General features: G+C 37.2%; 1 protein-coding gene across 1 annotated transcript in view; it reads right to left on the bottom strand.

The window, feature by feature from the left end:
* Positions 1 to 5,576: 5,576 nt before the first annotated feature.
* IMPG2 (interphotoreceptor matrix proteoglycan 2) overlaps positions 5,577 to 14,613 on the bottom strand; it is a 42,029-nt gene continuing 32,992 nt past the window's right edge. The window contains exons 14-18 of the mRNA XM_004675473.2: positions 13,833 to 14,052; positions 10,702 to 10,912; positions 8,961 to 9,148; positions 6,214 to 6,425; positions 5,577 to 5,789 (exon numbers count right to left, since the gene is read on the bottom strand). Coding sequence (XP_004675530.1) covers positions 5,712 to 5,789; positions 6,214 to 6,425; positions 8,961 to 9,148; positions 10,702 to 10,912; positions 13,833 to 14,052 — 909 coding nt within the window. The 3' untranslated portion in view covers positions 5,577 to 5,711. The remainder of the gene's footprint in view (positions 5,790 to 6,213; positions 6,426 to 8,960; positions 9,149 to 10,701; positions 10,913 to 13,832; positions 14,053 to 14,613) is intronic.

Genomic DNA, 14,613 nt, shown 5'->3' with positions numbered 1-14,613 from the left:
TGAACACACTTTTCATTTAAGAGCATGGAGCCAAACAGATGCTTCTAAGTACTTACATAACACTTGAGGGGATACATGTCCTTGAGGAAAATGGCAGGAAGCCTTCTCCATTCAGGGTTTTTCCTTTGGAACACATGCACAACAGCTACTCTAGGGTGGAATTACATAAATGGGAAGACAGCAACTTTCCTCTTGGGACACTGAGAGGAAATACCAAAATCAACTGCAGCTAAGTGTACGACAAACATGATCATTTTTGAAAGCATATGAGCCTTAACTTTTAAAAACACTACTTAGAGGAATTTAAATAAAACTGTCAGGATTATCCAACTACTCATTCATCTTTATGGTTGTATTTTTTAGGGAAGAATTGAGTCACACAGCCTTCCTATGCCCTGCACTCTGTTACCTTTATTTTACTCAGTCCTACACAATAAAGAAACAAGTAGGGGGAAGCAGAAAAGAAACAAGCAAGGAATAAATCAGTTCAAAAAATCTTTAAAATTAAACAGTGACTTCTATATGCATAATGCTTCCAGTTCTATAAAGTCAAAATTTGTTCCTATAAACATACTTGTTTTCACATGCTCATCAATCTTCATTTCTCCAATAACCATAGCATCTGAAGTTTGCTTTTATTTGAACTTTGTTTTATTCCATCTCTTCATCCCACCTTTCTCCTGGGGTCTTTAGTTAAATTCAGATAGTTTCCTTCATTCAGATGTAATAGTCCGTATATTCTGATAGGTGTTTGTAAAATACTCACTACCCTATGGTCTGTAAAATGCTTACTACCTAATGGTCTGACAATAACATAGACACAAATGTTTGAACCTACTCCCTTGAAACAGGGCTATTTTAAAATCCATGTAAACCACTGCTTTTGAGATAGTTTGCAAATTACCAATAGTTCCATCTAATTTGTTCCTGTAACAATGTTTTCTTGTTAATCATAAAATAGATATTTATATGTGACCTATTATTTCAATTCCATTCAATTATTATTGTAGACCAACCCAATATCAAGTACTCTTCAACTTTGTGAATAATAAATGAACAAGACATGGCCCCAGTGTCAAAGAACTCAATTCAGTCAGTGCAAAGTCAATGACAGAGATAAAAAATTACAACATAAACTTGGTGAATAATGGAATCAAAGTATGTACATGGGAGAAGAAAAATGCTATGGAGGGAGGCAAGGGTTGGAGCCTCCTTCAAAAGCTCACCTTTAAAAATACATATATTGTCCACAAAATGTGCTATGCTATATGCATTATTGACAATGAGAGCTATTCATTTGGAATAGATTACTTCAAGAAATTCCACATGTAATATTGTTGGTATTACCTGGGAAAGGATAATTCCTTAGAAGATATTATATTATCTTGAGATTTTGTGTAATATATATATATATATATATATGTAAAGGAAAATTTATAGGTTCATTAGACAGTTTTTCAAGTATTAGGTCAGGAGGAAATACATTTAGAAAGACCTAGAATGTAGACCAGTATAATGAGAGCATAAGCTAAAAGAGATCAGAACGTATCCAGACCAGATTTATTTAAAACAGGGTTATTACTCACTGTTTCTTCTAAAACTAGGTCACTAATTAATAAGTATTTATTAGAGATATTTTTTCCACTTTGCATTTTTATGACATGGCCTTTGGAGTAAAGTCAAGAAAACAACTTGCTCCTATAAGTGGTAGCTGATATCCCTCCTGCCTTTCCATGCAAGATTGCTTTAGACCATGGTTAACATGTTTATGCCTTCTCTGTTCTCTTTAGACAGGTCAGCAATTCCTACCCTCATTACAGAACAGCTGATGCTAGTTAACTCTCCCTCCCAATCTTTCTTTAATCAACTGCATCTGTTTTCTTTCCTTCTCTATCTTAAAAGATGAGGAAAAATTGAAAATTTCTAAGAGTTTAAAAGAATAAAGTTCAAGATAGACCAAGTAGGACTCAATATTATTTAACTACCAATAAAATTTGGGGCAGCAATTAAACCATAAGTTCATGTTTAATTCTCCTGCATCCTCACTATACAAAGGCAAATAATTTTTATTTCCACACTATTCTCACATTGTATCTTGTATGTAACTACATCTCAACTGTTGCTACAACCTACAATGTTTCCTACTAATTTATCCCAAAAATGTAGGGAGATTCTTGAAAGAGCAGTTTATTAATAATGAAAATGACACACTTTGTACATAAGAAAGAACTTACATGCTTGAGACTTTTTTTTTTAAAGATTTATTTATTTGTGCATACAGAACTGGGGTACAGGCCAGAGGCTCAGGGGCGGCGAAGAGGCTTCACCAGAGACAGAGTGGGGAGCAGAATAGGCAGATCGACAAAGTACACTGCTGAGGGGAGCAGCGGGCGGGTCAGGAGAGGTCTGCCAGGCCATGTGGTCACCTCTGGGGCAGGTGAAATCGAACTCACACAGAAGTGGCTTACACTTCTTAATGCAGTGCTTTAACCAGCCGCACCACCAGGGAGGGCCCATGCATTGAGACTTTTTAATGTTTATTTCTAACTAGTTGGTGTTAAGAAGAACATTTCAAGAAAACACTTCAGTAATATGAAGTTATATGATCCATACTTTAGGTAAAATGTCACTAGAAACAAAATGAAGAACTCTTCATTGTCTAAACTCCATATTAAACAGACTGAGGGAGTGGGAGAGAAGCCAAGATGAGAAATCATTTAATCTAGGTTGCAGCTGTATATGTATGGCTGCGAAGAGTAGTTTAACTTATATCTTATTAAACTGAGTTTTAATAAAAGACATGACTCAAGAAATTTCCAGGCAGGTTCTTTACAACATCGAATATTTTCTGGTACCTTTCTACCTGCACACTTCCAGCCTTCATCTTTTGTAAGACATAATACAATTGATTTGAAGACTGTCCTTCACAACATTTTCCTGCATTCATTACAAACTTGGAAATAGAATCCATGATTCATTCATTACAACTGGATTGTAAATGAGGAAGGCTAGTTCCACCCATTCCTACTTGGAATTATTAAAAATGTTTTATAAAATATTGACCCATATTTTTCTTGGCTATAACATTTCAATTTAATAAAAATCTTATTTTCCAAAATCAGCTGTTTCTTTATGGTACAAAGATACTCTTTTCTCATTTCAAAATGAAAATTCAATTGATGGCCTGAGGTTTGTCAAAGTGTCCACTACCAAAAACCTGAAACTGACACGAATATACCAGCTGCAGGGAGGGAAGAATGCTAAGTGAAATAAGCCAGGAGGAGAAAGATAAATACCTGATGGTGTCAGGAATATGTGGGATATAAAGTAACTAAGCTAGGAGTCATTTAAAGACAAGCTTAAAAACTAAGCTTGACAGCTGACTACAGAAAAGAAACACCAAGGTGGGAGAGGGGGGTAGAATGCAGGAAAAACAATGGACTATGGGTGAGTTGGTAGTGGTTGTACTACAGTGAATTCCTTGATAGGGGTATCCATTATTACCTTAATTAAAAATTAGTTTAAAAATACTAGTTGCTGGCCCTCCCTGGTGGCACAGCAGGTTAAAGCACAGCACTAAGATGTTAAAACCACTTCAGCAAGAGTTTGATCCCTGGCCCTGAAGGTGATCCACGTGGCACCACAGACCTCTCCTGACCACCTGCTGCTCCCCTCAGCAGTGTACTTTGTCAGCCGGCCTGTTTTGTTCTGCTCCCCACTCTATCTCTGGTGAATCCTCTCACTGCCCCTGCAGCTCTGGCCTGTACTCCAGTTCTGTAGGCATGGATACATAAGTCTTAAAAAAAAAAAATAGTAGTTGCCTATAATTCATCAAATGGAAGGCAAGCTTACAAAATAAGCATGTAGATGACTAACTAGTATTACCAAGAGTCTGCCTTTTTAAACCTGGATGCCCATTCATCCCTGCATGTGTTTTATTTCATTAAAATTTTTTTTACTGTTTTATATATTTTTTATATCATTCTTCATTTTTACACAATGTATGCTTTATCATCTCAGGTGTAGTCCCCATAAAATTCCCACCACCATTCACCAATGCACCATCACTGTAGTCCCTTGTGCTCTTCCCACCCGTTGTGATCCGACTTCCTCTTCCCTCCCCTACAGAGTATATGTGGCTTTATAGTTGCCTGTTGATTTGGGGTTTTACTTTATTATATGTTTTTTCCTGATCCCTTATTTGGATCCCCTACATTCCTCCTTTAAGTAAAACCATTCAGTATTTTTCCTTTTTTTTTTTTTCTGGCTTATTCCACAGAGCCTGATCCCTTCTAGCTCCATTCATTTTCTGTGAATGGCATGAGTTTATCTTTTTTAATTGCTGAGTAATATTCCATTGTATGTATATACTAAATCTTCTTGATTCTGTTGGACATTTGGGCTGTTTCCATAGCTTACCTATTGTAAACAGTGCAGCAGTAAACATAGGGATTCATCCCTATATCACTTGATTGGTATCCAATGGAAAGAACATGACATTCTTGTCCTTCCTAATGTCCTTTATCTCTTCAAAGCTACCTGTGTTCCCTGAATTAAAAGTTCATTTAGATTAAGACATCCAAAGAATGGATTCTGGAGACCCTAATCAGTAACAGATTGAATAAATGAGCTCAGTAGCATCCAGTAGGTTGACAGAATCTTTTGTGGCCAGGTCAGGTGTTCAGAGATTTTTCAAGGCATCTTCACCATACAATAGAATTAGAAACACAGATTTCTGAGTTCTTATAGGTGTCAACTTGTCCCTTTTTATCAGAGATGAGCCATGAATGAAGGGGCTATCAAAGCAAAGAAAGTTTAGAGTAAAGGGGAAAAGCCTGCAGTCAGGAACACAGGTGTTATACCGACTCTTCAGCACACACTTCTACAAACATCTATGAATCATTGTGGTTTATTTGCTTTTAAAAGGCATGTCTAGCCTTCATGGAACCATCCATGAAGAAGCAATTTTATGAGTGAAGCAATGAAACCAAGTATCAAAGTCAAATTGTAATCCCATCCACTAAACTCAGTTCTCATAGTGGCTTATTTGCAAATGTATTTCTCTTTTCTTTTTTCTCTTATTCTTTGTTTATTGTAACCTAAGCCTGAGGAACAAAGGTGAAAAATTACAAAGACTTTCCTAAAATACAGGCTGGTGAAAGAAAATGGAAAGAGAATGAAATATAAAATGAACTTGACAGACACAAGAGATAAATTTAATGACATTTGGGTAATTCAAAGCACATAGAAATGTGTCTATAACAGAGATGAAAATGGAAGGATATGTAGAAGTAACGAGGACTTATGACTACAGAAATGTTTCTTATAGAATCTTCCTATGAAAAGTATTTTATAGCATTAGATCACATGTGACATTTATAACAAGAGAGAAACTATAACATAGCTCAGAGATTTCTAAACCAGAATATATAATGCTTAACTTTCTATCTTCTCTATCATTTGATGTTGTTGTGATCTTGAGTAATTTTTTCATTCTCTATGGCTTTCTTTCTTCATTTATAAAAGGTAAATAAGGAACACAACATCAAATCATTATAAGAAATAAGTGAGGTAATGTATATGGTAGGTACTAACTGTAAAGAACTCAATAAATGTTGATCGTCACAACACGTGTCATTATAAACAGAACTTATGCGCTTCCACTAGTGGCACTAATCTAAGGCAACCCATTAAGACCCCAATTAGGGGGCTTACATTTGATGTTCTCTCACAAAAGCTGCAAACTCAGGATCATTGGCATATAGTTCCAAAATTCTTTCTTGAATTTCCTTTAAAGAAAAAGAAAGTCATACATTGCATTAGAAAAACCTCAATAGCCTCATAAAAGTTCTAATTCTTATAGAAAATTGTGGCTTTCTAGACTATCATAACTCTAGATGGAGTTATGTGGGGGGGGGGGGAGGGAAGCCTTTCCAGAGAAATGGGAGATTTGGATACCACATGAACTAATTTGAATAACTCAGGCATGTCTAAGGCAGGAAGGAGGAGGAAAAGAACATTTGCTAATATTGGAACATGAGCCAACCCTTAAATGGAGAGTAAGGTACAGCTCAGAGTGATATACCCTCTGTACACCACATAAAACTGGATAGTATCAGATCAAACTGATCATGAAATGCCTTTTATCCTTTCTTGAAGCCCGCACACACACACCAGCAATATAGAGCAGCAACAAAAAGGAAAGTTTTCTACCTCTCTGGGAAGCTCACTGTTCTCATACATTCGTCTGACCTCTTCCCTGCTCAGACCACCAATCATGTCTCCACCTGCAGAGCAGCAGAGAGGATGCAAAGGATCAGGGCCTTCGTACTGCTTGAGTCCGGTCATGTGACTTCCATATACAGGGTCATACTTCACAGCATTTTCCATGGAGGACAGGCTGTCAGGCTGCCTGCTGGAACCACAAAAATGAAAGTATGGTTGATTTGAATTCTTTTTTCAAATATTCAACTTCTGGAAAGACTACCTAGAGCAAGTTTCTGTTGAGGAAGAAAAAAAGATGGACAGGATATGAATAGGGGTGGTGACTATAAAAAAAATATCCAGCTGTTTCACAAACAATATTTTCAGGTGTAATCACACAGGTGTCTGTGGAATTGCTCCATGTCTTTTTATCTTCATCAGCCCCACAGTACCTGGCACTCACTAAACAATGAGAAAATATGTCTGCCAGTAGACAGTAATTCATTAAACATATACAGCTCCATCATACCCAGGGTATACAAATCAAAAGTTAGTATGCAGCCACACTCAGAATCTGACATAAATATAAACAGACAGGGGACTGGGCCTCCATCTAATTCAAGTCTACAAAAGTCTACTGGGGGTTGACTATGTGTCTAAACTGTTTCAGATGCTGATGATATAAAGAATCTGTTGGAATCCTATCCTGATTGAGATTACAGTCTAATGCAGTCAAGCTGAATAAAAAATATAAGAATGGTGACAGAAATATATCCTGGCAATCAAGGAAGCTAGGAAGGGTTCCTTCTTAGCTAAGCCAGAGAGTAATGGAAGGCAAGATGGCCATGAGTCAGGAGCCTTTATAAACGCTTAGAAGTACAGGAACAAAGTACAACCAGGGATTGTGATTATATAACCCAGAAAGTCCTTGGAGTCCTAGTCTAGGAAGTAAGGCAGGTTCTAGTTTCTCTATTAACGAAACTATGCTTAAAACTATGCAGCAAACCAGATTTGTTTTTACTTCTTCATACCTTTATGCAATTTTTTTTCATTTATTTTACTCAAAACAATTATTTTTGGTAATCAATTGGCTACTAACTCATCCCCAAATCCAATTTGAATATTCTATTTCTAATTCCCTCTTTCTTTTGTTTATAGTACAAAAATGTTTTACTTTTATCAAGTTCATCTGTTTTCTCTTTGTACCACATATAAGCGAAAGATATGGTATTTGTCTTTCTTTCTCTGACTTATTTAAACATAATACCCTAAGTCCATCCATATTGAAGCAAAAGGCAAGATTTCATCCTTTTATAGCGAATAGTCCACTTTTTATAGTCCACTGTGTATATATACCACATCTTCCTTATCCATTCTTCAATCAGTGGGTACTTAGGTTGTTTCCAGGACAACCAGATTTCATGTCTTGGTAGAGTCTTACCTAGATTTAAAATCTGGTTTACCACCATGGGATGAGCCAAGGGGTTCAAAGTAGAGATATTCATGCAAGAGCCTCATTTCCTCTCCATCTTCTTCCAACTTCTCTCCTACCACACAGCAGGAATTCTGGCCTTATTCAATGATACCATTCCCTCAGTGTGTCCTGAAATCCACACATGCCTCCCTGAATTCAGTTAGGTAGCAAGTCCCTCCACCAGCAGCATAACATCTATTCTGCCAAACATCTACCTAACTAAAATATCAAAAATATCATTAAAACTTCTTTTTTCAGATTTTAAAACTTTATTTGCATATTGTAAAAACTTTATATCACAGTAACTAAAGTGATTTGAACAATTAAATATGGCACTCTCATTAAACTGTATCTTACACCTTGGCCATCACTGCCTTGCCACCCATCCAGACAGGCCAGTGGGAGAGGTAGATACAGCCTTCGTTGTCAGGAGTTCTTGATTCTCCAATATGAAGAGGGGAAGCACAGCCATTTAACCTGCTCCAAGTACTTTCCACTTTACGAAGTTGAACAAGTAGAAGAAGTAAAGTAAGAAGGCATTGCTTGTGGAGTGCACAGTGCACACTGTGACACACACCTCTTTACACTGTGCCTGCTTGAGTCTCTTTTCAGTTGTTCCTCTGAAAGACAGTGGAATTTCCTGTTGCCTTTCTGTCTTCTCCAAAATTGACTTATTGAATTTCTCAATCTCAGGCCTACCCTTGCAGAGGAAGCAGAGCACTAAACTTGAACTACCAGAGTCCAACCTGTACTGTGGCCACTGCTCAGCTTATTAAAATTTCTAAGACTTGGCCCTCCCTGGTGGCACAGCAGGTTAAAGCACAGCACTAAGAAGCTAAAGCAACTTTATTATGAGCTCGATCCCTGGCCTGGAGGTGACCCACATGATGCAGAAGACCTCTCCTGACCCGTCCACTGCTCCCCTCAGCAGTGTACTTGTTAGTCGGCCTGTTCTGCTCCCCACTCTGTCTCTGGTGAATCCTCTCACCGCCCCCTACACCTCTGGCCTCTATCTCAGTTCTATATGCATAAATAAATAAATCTTAAAAAAAAAATTCTAAGACTCTCTCCAGGCAAAACAAATTCATCCCTCTGCTAGGCCCCTTAGTATCTTACTAATATTGTTTATTTTATGACACTCTTTGTGGGCAGGGACCATCTTTTATTCAACCATACAATTCTCTTCCCTCCACCTTGTCTAATATTTGGCACATGGTATACACCAAATGAATGAGTAAACGGAACATTTTATTCTATCAGAAAGCAATTTTCCTTATTTACCTGAAGGGCCTCTCTCTTCCTCTCATTATATACTGAATTTGAAGAGTTTTGACAAGAAAGAAGATGATTGCTGACAAGACGAGGACCAGTCCAGCTACAGAGGCTGCAGTAATGACTATCATCAGGGGCTCGGACACAAACTCCTCACAGTGTTCACCTCGGAACCACCAGTTCTCACCTACCCGGCATCTGGAATAAAAGTGACCAAGTCCAAAATTTAAATCACTGCTGAAAATAACAATTAATAGCAGAACCTTCAGTGGGTCTGGGGAAGGGAGAGAAATAGATACTGACCACATGCAGCTTTAGTAAAGAGGTAACACACAGATTAAATGATCACATTTAAAGTGGTGCTTCATGCCTGGTGCAGCCCTCAATGACTAACTGTAAGAATGAATAAACTTAAAGTATTTCTATGTAACTTCAGTATTTATGAATAATGAAAAACAGGTCCAAGAGGAAAGTGATTGACATGAGATCACATAACAGAGCTGGGTCTAGAACCTTTGCCTCCAAACTCCTTACATATCTTTACTACACTACAGAGATCTTCCAAACCCCAAGGCCACATTCTTATGTAAAAATACCTTCCATTCCCAGAGCAGAAAGGAATCACTGCCTTTCAAAATAATAGTAGTTGTTCTAGAAATTACCTTCCACTTGAACTTTCTAGCTAAATTTTCTACTTTCCTATATAGAATACTTTGGATCATTTTATGTTTCCTCTGGCTTTGGCATCTATGCTGACATTTGCCTATTTTGACATTTGCAAATTGCTTATGCTTCCCCTGATTATCTTTAGCATTTTCTCCTTCTGTACCCATGCGACTCTGGTTATAAGTGGCTGAGAGGCTGATTTAGCAGGCTTTTTTAAAGAGGAGACAGCAAGGAAGGACACTCATCTCTGGCTACTATAGATTCTTTGATTCCACCTTTAAAAAAGTACATAACACATATTTGTCACGCAACTGCTATAATTTTGAATACTCAGTAGGACCAAATGTAGCCCAACACCATTAAGGACACAATTCAAATAGAATAATAAAACTCCTTTGTTTTCACTGTCAAATATAAAGTGTTAGATCTTATGCTGAAGCCTATTATGAGCAACAACAGTCTATGACCACTAAGAATCATAACACAAAGATCTTCAGATGCACCACGTACTCTCAGTAGGATACAACTAAACACTGTTTTTCTTACAACTCCCTGAGAGTACCAAATAAAATAACCAATTTATTCACTGGTCTATTAAATAGCCTCATCTTCACATGAGAACCACAAATTGTTCCTGACTTTCAATGGTTTGACTTAACAATTTTACTATTTAACTCTGATACAAAGATGATACACATTTTGAACTCGAATTTTGAACTAAAGTAGTCTGTTCTTCAGTTTCAGTACAGTATTCAATTAATCTCATGAGATCATCAACACTTTACTATAAAATAGGCTTCATTTGAATTATTTTACCTAGCTGTAGGCTCATGTTATGTGTTCTGAGCATGTTAAGACAATTAGTATATCATGTATATTAAATATATATTTGATTTAACAATATTTTTAATTTAATATGGATTTATTAGGATGTGATATCATAAATTGAGGAAGGTCTATATTTTTAGATATACTTTCTATAAAATATAATCTATGATTTTCCTAAAATCATAGTTTTGTACCCCCTTTTTTCCAATAGAAGTAACTATAACCTTGTGAAACCAAAATTTCTAACTACAACATACCTACAAATGGCGCCATGTCCAGGCATAATGTCACACTTCCCATCATTCAAGCAGAAATCGGGCTGTAGGTCACAGATACTCTGACAGGGCAGTTCTTCTACACTCACGTACCCAGGGTGGCATCTACACTCTGCTTCTCCACTCCAGGGGTTGACCAAACACTCAGAAAATTCATTGCATGCTTCAAATTTGCAAGCATTGGCTTGATCACCTAAAACATCAAGCAAACCGTAGAATGAGGCAAAGAAACACAAAATGCAGAAATTGGGTTCCTTCATAGAACTCCACTAAGGCTCTCTGCTCCACAGCATCAAGGGACAACCCCTTTCTGGAATCATAAAATTCATCACCACCACAAGTACCACACACACTAAAAAAGAAATCTGATTCACTCTTGATTGATGAATTTCTAAAAGATTTCTTTGAAACTGAAATTCAAGGCATAAAACCCAATGACATGGAAAAGGTTCTATGTCCTACCTAGATAGCTTGTATAAGCTTAAAAATCTGTCATGCAATTGGAAACTAAATGAAACCAGTTTTCATGAACCATTCATTTCCACCACACTTGCCCTGCTGTAGTCCACCTCTACCCTGTGCACATGATGTCACATGCCTTGACCCACACTGAGAACAAGAAGCAGGGAGACAGAGCCTAGGGGAAGATACTATAAATCTCAGGGAGAGAGGATAGTATCCAATAAGAGCTAAGAACATTCAAGATTTGTGAAAGTTAATGTTGCAAAAAGAGTCCTACACACCCTCTAGTCATTCCCAAAAATATTGGACTTGAGTAACTACATTTTCCATTGATAGGATGAGAATAAATTGACAATTTTAAAAGGTTAATTAAAACAACAACCCACCAAACGTTATGTAGGACACTGAACATGATGGGCCCTACATCCTCCTGTAGTTGCACTGTATGCCCTTCACTGTGAATACCAATCTGTGAATGACAAATGGGCAAATGGTGACTGGTTCACTAGGGCTTTCAAATAGTTTGAAAGTACTGGGAAATATGAAGGTAAACATCCCACCTTACCTCCTCAAAAACACTGTCCTCTTATTTGTGGACTAGGGAAATAAAGTTTAAGAATCCAACTTTTTTTTTGCATCCCAATGCAAAGACAAACAGTAATTCATTTCATTCATTCTCAGTATTTTTAAACATCTCTTATGTATAAGACATAGTGTTAGTTTTTGGCTAGAAAATGGTTATTAAAAGAGATATAAACTCAGCTCTTAGGAACGCTTCAACAAAGAAAAATAGCCCTTAAGTAACTATGTGCATAATTGAGTACTTTATGAATTTATAAGCTCAATAGCAAGAACAAATATGTTACAAAAGGAGTAAAAAGAGAGACCAATCTAGATTATGGGTAAGTCAGTGACTGTCTTGTGGAACAGGCAGTTGAATCTCATGAGGCATCAAAAGTGAGCAGAAATCAGCCAAAAAGGCACAGAGTTCCCAGCGAATGGGATATTACATGCAAAGACTTTAAGGCAAGAAAAGTATTTTGAACCTGAGATACTAAAAAAAAAAGAGAGAGATAGTTTGACTATAACATTGTGACAAAGCAATCTCTCTGGATTATATTGGAGAAGATAAGGGCTAAGTTATGTGGCTATTGAACCAGACAACCACTGAAGTATTTCAAGGAGGACAGTGAAATAATTGGACTGATACTTTAGAAAGAGAACCCTGGCGGTTGGAGAATAGAAAGGGAGAAAGCAAGACAGACAGGTAGTGTAGAAACTGGGCCACGTGACAGATGATGTGGTTTGTCCTGGAACAGTGGTAATAGAAATACAGAGAAACACATAGGTTTCAGATATATTTAGAATTTGGACTCAATATGTTTGATCAGTGGCTGAAAATTAAGATATAATAATGACTTGATGAATGGATGCAGCTTCTATATATCAAATAGGGATGTTAAAAGAAGGAGTAGATTTTCTTTTTTAAAATTAATTTAAAGAGGTGTTAAAAGAAGTAGACTTAGCTGGAATGTAGGGAGATAGGGAAAACAAGAGCTTCCTCTTAGAAATCTTAACTTTAATATATGTAGAATGTATTCAATTTGAGATTGTCAAGTATGTGGTTATTTACTGAATGTAGAGCTCAGATGATGTCTGAAATATGTATAAAATATACTGTTATTTATGTAACTTAAAATAATGGGAATGGATAAAACATTAAAATTAAGAAAGTAATATAGAAGAAAGAGAGTTCAAATCTATTGGGTCTGGCAACACAGATGTGACAAGAACAGATCTAATGAATTGGTAAAAGAGAGATCTAGGGCCCTCCCTAGTGGCACAGTGGGTTAAAGCACTGCACTGAGAAGCTAAAGCCATTTCCGCATGAATTCTATTCCTGCCTGCCCCAGAGGTGACCACATGGTGTGGCAGACCTCTCCTGACCCGCCCGCTGCTCCCCTCAGCAGTGTACTTCATCCATCTGCCTGTTCTGTTCCCCACTCTGTCTCTGGTGAAGCCTCTTGCCACCCCTGAGCCTCTGGCCTGTACCCCAGTTCTGTATGTACAAATAAATAAATCTTTAAAAAAAAAAAAAAGAGAGAGATCTATATAGAAGAATAGGTGGAAAGGTGGAAATGTGACTAGGAGGTAAACGAGATTACATGGGAGGCAACCCTTTTGAACAGAGAACGGCATTGATATCCTTTGAAGATGTATTTTACTGTTTTCAAAATACAGAAAACCTGTCTGAAATAGTACTCTTTTTCCTACATGTATTGCATTCATTTATTCAGCTTTACTCACTAGAATAGTGAATTCCGTGAAACTGGATTCCACAAAGAAGTAACCATTATGGGCCATCCCTGGTGGCGCAGCAGGTTAAAGCACAGTAACAGAAAGCTAAAGCCACTTCAGCATGAGTTTGATCCCTGGCCCCAGAGGTAACCCACATGACGTGGCAGACCTCTCCTGTCCCACCCTCTTCTCCCCTCAGCAGTGTACTTTGTCCATTAACCTGTTCTGATCCCCACTCTGTCTCTGGTGAATCATCTCACCTCCCCTGCACGCTGGCTTGTACTCCAGTTCTGTATGCATAAAGAAATAAATCCTAAAAAAAAAAAAGTAACCATTATATTGAATATAGTTACCTGATTCTACATCAAGGGAGTATTTATCAATAGCCAAGTTCATGGTTTGATAGGCAGTGGTACAAAAGTCTTCCAGAATCATATAGACAGCATTGTTGACATTAGGAGGCATAGAGTTAGTAAACTTCATTCGACTATTCACCACAATACTGCCATTTCTGAAATTCAGGATTTCTAAATTCTGGAATCCTGTGAGATTTGACTGGAGATAGGGAACCAGCTGCAATACATGAAATGTGATCAGTTTACTGACAAATTTTGCATGTTGCTGAATATAAAAAGAAACCTTCCTCAAGCAAGTTTGGGTCCCTCCACTACTTTTCCAAATTAGACACTATTTAATTATTCAAACTGCTCACTAAAAGTATAAAATGCAAATTATTTGAGAGTCATAAGATTCATATAGTGATATTTATGAATTCCATGAAACTCACAGTTTCAGATACCCAAAGTGTTTCACTAAGGAATCCCAACAGTGACATCATCATCATAGTTACTTACAATATAATAGTCTCGCAGCAAAAGGTGAAAAGAAATCTTAAACTTGCTTCAGTCCTAAAATTCATAGAATACAATCTCCAATACCTAAATTGTAACATCACCCTCATTCCACCTTTGAGTTTTCTATCTCTTACATCTGTTTACTGTTTTTGTGACAAAGCTAAACCATTACAGTCTTTAAAGATAAGATAGGAATTAAATACAACATAGGGAATGAAAGTTCATGTAGAACTTTCCTTGGTTCAGGTATTATGTGTTGGGGGGAAAAGAGCAGTGGTTC

This window comes from Condylura cristata, unplaced genomic scaffold (assembly GCF_000260355.1).
Source record: "Condylura cristata isolate star-nosed mole 26May11 unplaced genomic scaffold, ConCri1.0 scaffold00003, whole genome shotgun sequence".
Taxonomy (NCBI): domain Eukaryota; kingdom Metazoa; phylum Chordata; class Mammalia; order Eulipotyphla; family Talpidae; genus Condylura; species Condylura cristata.
This window is presented reverse-complemented; position numbering and strand designations above follow the sequence as displayed.